The 9,417-nt window shown below is 64.3% G+C and overlaps 1 protein-coding gene across 2 annotated transcripts in view; it reads right to left on the bottom strand.

The window, feature by feature from the left end:
- Positions 1-1,098: 1,098 nt before the first annotated feature.
- LOC111157611 (cadherin EGF LAG seven-pass G-type receptor 1) overlaps positions 1,099-9,417 on the bottom strand; it is a 134,048-nt gene continuing 125,729 nt past the window's right edge. The window contains exons 26-35 of one of the 2 annotated variants that reach the window (XM_022519170.1): positions 8,806-8,918; positions 8,348-8,427; positions 7,620-7,746; positions 6,830-6,955; positions 6,290-6,384; positions 5,895-5,998; positions 5,500-5,649; positions 4,799-5,032; positions 3,981-4,242; positions 1,099-3,565 (exon numbers count right to left, since the gene is read on the bottom strand). In XM_022519170.1, the coding sequence (XP_022374878.1) occupies positions 3,511-3,565; positions 3,981-4,242; positions 4,799-5,032; positions 5,500-5,649; positions 5,895-5,998; positions 6,290-6,384; positions 6,830-6,955; positions 7,620-7,746; positions 8,348-8,427; positions 8,806-8,918 (1,346 nt within the window). In that variant the 3' untranslated portion in view covers positions 1,099-3,510. The remainder of the gene's footprint in view (positions 3,566-3,980; positions 4,243-4,798; positions 5,033-5,499; positions 5,650-5,894; positions 5,999-6,289; positions 6,385-6,829; positions 6,956-7,619; positions 7,747-8,347; positions 8,428-8,805; positions 8,919-9,417) is intronic. The other variant, XM_022519171.1, reaches the window with a different exon arrangement.

Raw genomic sequence — 9,417 nt, 5'->3', positions numbered from 1 at the left:
GGTCAGGGTGCTGGGGCTGTGCCCAGAGCAAAGCCTCTCCCCTCCACACCGTTGTGACAGCGGGAGCTGCTGCCTCCGAGCCTTCTCCCCACCCAGCAGGAGGCCTTCGGGGCGGGAAGGAGCGGGGAGCGGGCCCGAGGCTCCAGGGTCGGGCTTTCCAGCCATCCACATGGCAGCTGAGTCCAATAAAGGAGGCCCTGAGAGGCAGGGGGCTCGGGCCTGCCCCCATTCCCCACTTGCTCGTTGTGCTGGGAGGCCGTTGAGGCAGGGACTGAAACCCCGGTCACGTTCCGCCAGCTCACAGGACAGCGTGGAGCCTCCCAGGCCTCGGGGTTCCCGATCCGCGGCCCTGGTGGCTGGGCCTCTTGTCCTGCTGGGAAGGCCGAGCCTGGGCAGCGGCAGCAGGAACAGGAGGAAGGGCAGCCAGGTGGAAGTCTCTCGGGCGCAGGCAGGTGTTGGTGGCGGGAGACTGCCCGTCCTCCCAGCCGGCCCAGCGGCCGCTCTGGCCACCCAGGCCTCCCCTCTGGCGGGGCCCATGGCAGCCTTCCAGCCGGTGGTGCCACCCTCCCTCTGTTGGGCACAGCCTGCCCTCTGCATGCCCCTGAGGCCACCACCCAAGTGCAGGAGGCCACGTTGTGCACTGCGTCAGCTGTCCACCAGGGGGCACCGGGGGGCCAGGCTCATGAGCTGAGACTGTACTGCCCTGCGCTGGCGGGCCCAGGACTGTGCCCCACCCCCCGCACCCCCCACCCCGGGTGACCTTCAGGAGACCCTGGGCAGGCTGAAGGGGGTGGAGCTGAGGGGTAGGGCATGTGTCCCCCTGTCCCCGTTTCCCAGATGGGCACCCCAGTTGCCAGGCTCCGCCATTGCCCCAGGTTCCCAGACCCTGAGGGAAGGAGGGCCCAGGGCCGGGGCTGTACACACGGCGGGAGAGAGTTGAAGCTCTCAGGGAACCCCAGACAGGGCCTGCTCATCCCGACTGCGTTAGGGGGATGGACAGAAAGTTCCAGTACGGTTCCTTTCCCCCAGGGCCTGTCCATAGTCCCTGGCCGGCTCAGGGAGTGGGGCCGGGGAAGAGCAGCACAGCAGAAGCACAAATTCAAAAATCTTAATTTATTGCAGACTCTTCTCTGGTGTTGTAATTCCAGTGTTTCCAATATCAATAAATAGACATTTGTTAAAAAAAAAAAAAATCTCCAGTGTCTCATTTCTCATAAAGTCTTAAGTCACAAAACTAGGTTTACAGTTTTTCCTGTCTTAATACAACGGACAGTTGTTTTTTGGTAACAATTCTGATCAGATTGAAAACTGCAGCTCAAGGGGCAGGACCCAGCTGTGGAAGAGTGAGGACGCGGTGGGGGGGGTCCGACTCGAGGGTGTTCACTGTTTGTACTTAGGAAAAGGGCTGGTCGGGTAAACGTCCGAAGACACCCTTCTGCCTTCAAAATGCCGCTCGCCCGCTAAGGCACATTTGTAATTCATCCCGCGTGTGGACCCCGCGGTGTCGTGTCACTCCTGTGTGAGGTGTGTGGCCGAGACCCGCCCCGCACCTGCTGTTCCCGGTGTGGTAGTGAACAGTGCTCACGTTGCATCAACACGGAGCAGAAACCTTCGCTTTGACTTGATTCTCTTCCTGTTTTACGGTTTCTCGTATGTGGAGGCAGCGGTGCTAACCGTGCATTTGGGCGCCTGACTGGAAGAACAAAGGCAACACAAGAAGGAGACGTGTCTGAGTCATTCTGGGCCCCGTTCCACAGCCCCTGCGGCCACGCCGTGCCAAGTGCCCACTGTGGGACAGGCACAGCCGCTCCTCGTACGAGCTTCCAAAAAACAGCTTGGTAACCATGGCTGTGGCTGTGGCTTTGTCCCTCTGCACAATTGGCCATTTGAAGCAAAATGAAGTAATTGGTTGGGTTCTGGGGGCGGGGCCCCAGCCCGCCCGGGGATCCTCGGCGTCTCAAAGAACTGGACAATTTGGCAGGAAGGAATGTGACATCCTGGAAGGCCCCACACCTCCATCTAAATCGGGAACATGTGAGCACTGTAAGATCCACCGGGAACAGGAGCAGAGGGACAAAAGACATCCCCACCTGCGGTACCCCATGACTGGGACGAGGGCCAGGGAGGCGCCGCAGGCGGAGCATGAGTCCGGGGTGGGGGCGGCCAGGGAAGGGCCAGAGCTAGGTCACCTATGTTTCTCCACCACCAACCTCGGGGGGCTCCCTCCGTCCCGCCCCATTGTAGGCTGCTGGGAGATCCGTGGGATGGATCGTCATAGCCTGTCGTAGGCTGCCCTGTCTCTGATCCATCACAGTTGGGGCGGCTGGGAGCGGAGGACACACGTCCCAGAAACGCGCCATGAATTCAGGCGGTCGCTCGCGATGCCCACACAATCCCTGCGTTCTAGCCGAGCACAGGGGCAGGAGCCTCTGTTCGAGGACGGCCTCTCCCCGACGCACTTCCCACTCTGATCTACCGGGACACCTGTTGCATCAACGCATGCCAGGTTCAAGTACAACTGTGCAATCTTCCTTGTATAAAAAAAATAGTGAGAGATCGTCCCACGGATCTCCCAGTATCAACAGTACAAATGCAAAATATACATAGGCTTTCCACCTTCTCAGAGTCCCGTACAAATATATAGAGAAGTATCTACACGTTTTCAACAAAAGACAGTAGTTTGCTTCAAGATGAGGAATGTCTGCAAAGGGCCATCAAGGCCACCGACCAGGGGTCTGTGCTGCAGGGGGTGCCCGCATGGCCAGTGGGCCTCCGTCTTCCGCCTACGCCTGGCACCCCCGAACCCCAGCAAGCCAGGCCTGGCAGCTTCCGGCCCTGCCAGCTCTCGTGCTGGGCCCATTCCTGGCCTGCCGGTGCACGGCTCTGCCTCTGTCCGCAGTCGGGATCCAGATGAGCCAGCCCGGGAGCCCACACACGCATCCTCGTGCCCATGGCCTTTGGCACTTGTCACGGGTCAACTGGGCCCTGGGCCCCTGGGGGCAGCCTGGGGCTTTGTGTCTGGACTGTGGGTCACACCAGTCATGGGGCTGCCACCGCAGGACCCCCTTCACTGCCAGGGCAGTGGCCCCCTGGGTTTCCAAGGTCCAAGCGTGTGTCAGTGCAGCACAGAGGCCTGGCTGGAGACGGTGGGCTTGTCTCACGGTTTCCTGACGGTTCAGATTGAAGTTTCGTTACTGCCTCTGTGCGTGGGAAGAAGCCATCAGGCAGGCGGAAGTCAGCAAGAATGGCCCTTGCTACGCATGAAGCCAGCAGGGGGGCCAGGTTGGAGGTCACGCTGGGGCAGACACCTACCCCCCCAACACAGGACGGGGGGGGCAGAATCCCCCAGTCAGGGGGCGCAGAGAGAGACAAGCTCGCACGTGGACGTAGCTACACTAGGCAGGAGAGGGGGCAGTCGAGTCTGCACCCTGACACCCAGGGCCCCCGGGAGGGCCATGCCCACCAGCGCCCACACAGCCTGCCCTGCTGTGAGGCAACCAAACTCAGTTTTCAGAGCGCCGTTCCAGAAGACCTGGCTCCCGCTCTTCGCTCCTCCCTTAGAAGTCTGTAGGAGGAAGGAGCCATGGGGGGAGGCCAGCAGGCCAGTCTGGAGCCAAGATCCCTGCTCCATTCCTCTGCAGGGGTCCCCCAGAGGCTTGATTTCCTGGACCAAGATCCTTACAAAGTGCTTAGTCCCACAGGGTCTTAAGTCCCAGAATTTCAGGGCTGGGCAGGGGTTTAGGGCTTTGGCCAATGCAGCCGCCACCTGAATGTTGGCAGCCGGGCCGCCCTGGTCAGAAGTCCACTTCGTCCTCCCGAGGGCTGCCCCTGACCCCGCGGAAGCCCCTCCCTCCACAATACCCCAGCACAGCCCCCGGGGCCCCTCTCTGGACTGGACACCTGTCCCCTTGGCGGGAGACGAAGGGAAAGCCGGCCGGGGCCGCTCCTGCTGCCCTGCAGCCCAGGCCGAGGCTACTCACTCGGAGTCGGAGCCCGCCGCCTGGGCGCTCCCGGCCCGCACGTTCATGGCCACCCCGTTGAGGTGCTCGCGCCCCGGCTCCCGGCGCGGGCTCTTGATGGTGATGGTGCCGTCGGGGGCGCGGGCCCCGTCGCTCGAGCCCACGGAGGACGAGCGCGAAGACGCGGGGCTCTGCTCGCACTCGGCCAGCTTCTCCCGCAGCCGCGACTTGAGGCTCTTCTCGGTCAGCGGCGGCGGGTAGGTGACCTTGTTTTTCAAGATGCCTGGAGGTGGGAAGGTGGGGAGTCGCGATCAGCCTGCCGCGGCCGGAGCAGGGACCCGAGGAGCAGACTCTGGGCCCTGCGGAGCCCCTGCTCTTCCCTCCTTGGTCTCAGCCACAGGCGGGGGGGCCAAATGGTCACCCCCGTGCGGGGAAGCCGACCGGTGGAGACCCGGACCCACCCGCACCGGCCGCTCCTGCGTCCCGCCCCGCCCCTGCCCCGCCCCTGCCCCCGCCCCTCCTGCACTCCGCCCCGCCCCCCACCCCGCATGCACTCGGCCCACTCCCCCGCCACACCAGCACCCCACCCAGACCCAGCCCCTACACCGCCCCCTCCCCGTGCCCCGTCCCGCCCACTGCCCCGCCCTCCACCCACCCGCACTCCACCCCACCCCACCCCTTCGCCCCGCAGGGACCCCGGCCCCGCCCCTCTGCACTCTGTCCCCACCCAGACCCCGCCCCCTCCCAACACGGCCCCACCTCTGTCCCCTCCCCCGCTGAGGGGCTTCCCCGTCCCCCAGCTTCCCGGGAACAGCGCGGCCTCCCCATGCCCAAAGCACCTTTTCTCTGCTCCGGGGGCTGGCTGGGGAGCACGCTCGCGGGCCTCGGCGGGCCGCCGCTCTCCTGCTCCGGGGGCCGCTCCCCGCAGTGGTTGCCCTGCTCGTCCAGGTGCAGCTCCACGCTGACCTTGGTCTCGACCTTCAGGCGCGGCTGGTCGCCAGGCTCCTCACTGTCGCTGCCAGCCGGGCTCTCGCTAGGCCAGCCGGCCGGGATGTGGTTGGCCACGGCGTCCACTGAGGCACAAGAGCAGCCGTCAACAGCGTCAACAGCGGGGACTCCCTGCCCCCCTGAAAGCTTCCCTCGTGTCCCTCGGCGGGGAGCCTGCCTCCCACGCGGCCCTGAGTCCCCGCGGGCAGAGCTGCGGGCAGAGCTGCAGGCCGGACACGGTGCCACCCTCCAGGTGGGGCAGCTACGGCTCCTGACAGCGGGGGCCCAGCCCACAGTGCCCCACCTCAACACCCTGGCGCCTCAACACCGGCCCCCCAGCAACAAAAGGGGCCAGCAACGTGGGGTCCTTGAAGTGGGGGTTCCCGAAGAGACCCTCAAAGACCTCCCTGCCTCTGCTCTGCAGATGCTGTGGGCAGGGCCTTCCCCCGCCGGCACCTCCCCCCTGCCATCCCTCCTCCTGCCGTCCCTCCCCCTGCCTCCACTCTCCATCACAGGAGGCAGGCCTCAGACACACCGCCCAACACTGCCTCACCTTTAGGGGTGCTGTGGACGGGGCCCCGAGCCGAGTCCCACTTGCCCTCGGCCTCCGCCCCATCGTCCTCGCTGTCTGAGGAGTGCGAGGAGGCGTAGGAGCTGCTTTGCTCATCCAGGGACAGCTCGCTGTCCGAGTCCGAGTCGTGCTCTGCGGGGAGGGCGGGAGGGCCGGAGGCTCAGGCCAAGGGCTGAGTGGAGCCTGCTGGGCCCGGGCACGGGGGAAGTGATCGTTTCCCTGGGGACCTTCTGAATGGGGTGGGCCACAGACGTCCTCTGAGCCTGTACATCCAGCAACCAAGAGGCCCATGGGCCTGACAAGAGCCAAGAAGAAGCTCCCCCCACCGGCCCCCCAGGAGGGACATGCCCAGGGGCCGCCTTCCAGGGGACACATACCGTGGTGCTTCTTGGTGCTTCTGGGGACAAAGGACGAATCTGGCTCCCCATGGCCGCCCCGTGCTGGCCCAGAGGACACACTGAGCTTCTGACCCGCTCCGTCCCTAGAGAGGGTAGGAGGGTGGGCTCAGCGCCATCACTCGGGGGTTGCATGACATGACCGCCCAACATCACCGGGCACCTTTGGCATGTGCCAAGGTGGCCCCACAGGGCTCTGGAAGGTTCGCTGCCACGAAAGACTCCCGGAGCATGTGGGGAGCCACACGCCCTCTGGAACAGGAGGGCACACCACTCGGGCCATTCCGAGCGAATGCAGCCTGCATTCTCCCTGAGAGCTGGGCCTCCCCCCGCCCCACCGTGCCCCGGGACAAGCGAGGGCACCGGCTGGGCCTGACCTGACGGTGCTGTCCAGTGAGGCAGTGGACTCGCCCAGGGCCGTGCGGAACATGTTGGGCTCCTCGCTGTACGTGTGGTTGCAGTTGAGGGAGCGCTGCAGGAGGGGGCACAGTTATCGCCGGAGCAGAGGCCACTGGCCTGCAGAGGACAGCTCTGTCCCCACAGCAAGCCCTGGTGCCAGCACCCTGACGGTGCCCCCACCCAGCACAGAGCACACAGGCCTCGTGGCAGCCTGGAGGACAGCACCCCTAGCCCCCACAGGGGTCCAAGGACGTCTTCCTGCCCGCAGCCAGGGCTTCTGCCGTCGCCCTGTCCTCTGTGACCTTGAACAATGGGGCTGTGATGAGGACAGACCCCATCTAGTGAACTTGCTCCCTTCCCAGGACGTCAGGAATGGAATCAGCCTCGATGCCACTCTCCAAGGGGCTCTCTGATGCCAGGGTCAGTGGAGACCCGGCAACTATGTTGAATGCTTGGTCTAGAGACCCACACGGCAATCCCCTCCCCCCGCCCCGCCCTGGTCCTCGGGCACCGCCTACCGTCAGCAGGGTGGCCCTCGTGGCGGCGGAGTCATCCAGGTGCAGCTTCTTCCCAGCAAGCACTGCCTTCAGGTGCTTCCTGACCTCTCTGTTGAGCACGCAGTGGAACAGGAGGACGAAGAGACCCTGGAGGGAGGGGACGGCTGGTCAGGGCAGGGATGGGCCGGCAGCGAAGCAGCTAGGGTCCTGTGGCTGCCAGGCCGGTGGGCACACCCGCCTGCCCAAGGACGCAGACAACACAGCCACACCATGTGCCGCGGAGTGCCCGGAGCCAGCCTGGCCGCGGGGGCCCGCCCTGGGCGCTCCCTCCCCGGGGCCTCTGCTTGCCCAGCACGCCAGGGGCCAAGGGGGACTGGTCCCAGCCACACCCCCGGCCATCTGCGTCTCCAATATGACATCACTTGCTGGGAAGCCCTCAGTGGGAACTGTAAATGGCCAGCACTGGCCCCGCGGACACGAGTGGGATGTACGCTGCCCCGCGGAGGGAGGATGAGCCCCGGCATCGGCTGAGCAAGGGACAGTGTCCCAGGGGGCCCTGGGGAGGCCCTGGGCAGAGCTGCGCTCCGGACCCCGGGTTCCTTGTTGCCGACCGTGCGCAGAGAGGCATCACGGGAACCCCTGGCACATTCCGGCCACATGGTGACCGTCATGCCATGGCCCGTCTGCCCCGGACGCTGGGTCCAGGATCTCCCCCAGGCCTTTCAGACAGGAGGTAGCGTAAGCGACTCATGACCTCACCAAGGCTGGCCCCAGCGAGGCCCGCCAGGTCACGGGGACGGAGATGGCCCACCTGTAAGCAGCTGAAGACTGCGAAGAGGTAGTGGAAGGCCAGTGCGTCGCGGTTCACGGCCAGCAGCCCCAGCAGCCAGGTGGCGCTGACGAGCAGCAGCAGCAGGAAGGCCGTCCGCAGCAGGGGGCTGCCGGGGGCGGGGCAGGGGTGACTCCGGGGCCCCGCCCTCCCCCCACCCCCTCTCGGCCCACCCCTCAGCCTCGCCACTTAACTTCCCAAAACTTTTTAAAGCACCTGGTCACTCTCCACTCCTGCAGCCACGGCATCACCATCGCCGCCAACCCGGAAAGTCCCAGCCGCACTCCCGTGCCCCAACACCCGCCGGGCTCCTCCCCATTGCATCCAGGCCCCTCACACCTCCCCAGACCCAGCTGTCACCACCCCCTCCTCCCCTCCACCCATCCGTTAACAGGACCTGGTTGAGGGGCACAGAGGCCCATCCTGCTCCCTTCTGCCACCAGGTGCTGCAGAGCCTACCCCCTACTGTCCCCGGGGTCCCATGGGCCAAGGTGGCCTGCCCCAGGCCTCCTCATGCTCAGCGCCCTGCCTCTCCTCCACTACGTGCCCACTGCCCCCAGCCTCTCCCCACTGCGGCCTGCTGATGCATCCACATGGCCGTCATGTCCCCAGGAGCTGAGCTGGGGGGTGGCCAAGGGCCTGGGCACAGGGAGACGGGTGCCTTCAGGGGGCTCTGCTAGGCGTTCAGTCCCACACTGGGACCCACTTACACAACCCCTTTCCTTTCATAATAATGGTGCTTTCTTTGACAGGAAACCTTCGCAGACAGGACAAAAATGACTGTGTTGACCTGAAAAACATTTTTTTAACAACCCAAGTCAGGTGGCCAGCTGGTCAGTATCGCCACGGATCAGAAGACCCAACGCTTCTGAGGGGCTCTGCCTGCATCTCCAGGTGCGGCTGGAATGAGAAGGGCTCACACGCCCCCTGCCTGCGGGACCCTCCCGAGGGTGGGTGCCGAGCTGCCTCCTAGCGGACGAGGACGCAGACGGGGACAAACCCGCAGGTCCAATGGCGAGGCCTCAGCACCATGAGATCACCCCTTCCTGCCCAACAGGCTGCTCTGACGAGCCAAGGACCCCACCGGCCCCCAAAACCCCTTCCAGACCACATGCCCAGTTTCCCACACCCCCAAGAATCGTGGGCCCTGCGAAACTCCCGGACTCACAATGATAACCGCTCCTATGGGCCCGGCGAAGCTCCAGATCAGGGTGTCTCGAAGGGACAGCCAGCAGAAGTCGGGGTTTCCATAGCCCTGGGGGTCCAGGCCCACTGCGAGTCCTGGACAATGGGGAGGGAGTGGGGACTCATCCCGGGAGGGGCCCCTCCTGAGGGTCGGCCTGAGGGGGCACGTGGCCACAAGCAGCATTCCCAGCTCGGCGCACACACATCACATACAGACCTACACACCACATACTCATCACATATAGACCACACACACCCCACACGCAACATACACACGTCACGTACAGACCACACACACACCACACACACGTCACATACAGACCACACACAGCACACATACTACATATGCACATCACATACAGACCACACTCACATCCCACACGTCACATACAGACCACACCCCCCACACTATATACACACGTCACGTGCAGACCACACACACACCACACACGCATCACATAGAAACCACACCCCCACACATACTACATACACATCACATACAGACCACACACATCACATACAGACCACACACCCACACACGCTACATACATGTCACGTACAGACCAAACACACACACCACACACACGTCAATAAA

The sequence above is a fragment of the Enhydra lutris genome, unplaced genomic scaffold (genome assembly GCF_002288905.1).
Source record: "Enhydra lutris kenyoni isolate GAN:26980312 unplaced genomic scaffold, ASM228890v2 scaffoldscaffold55, whole genome shotgun sequence".
Lineage (NCBI taxonomy): Eukaryota > Metazoa > Chordata > Mammalia > Carnivora > Mustelidae > Enhydra > Enhydra lutris.
Note: the sequence above shows the minus strand (reverse complement) of the source record. Positions and strands in the feature narration are given on the sequence as shown.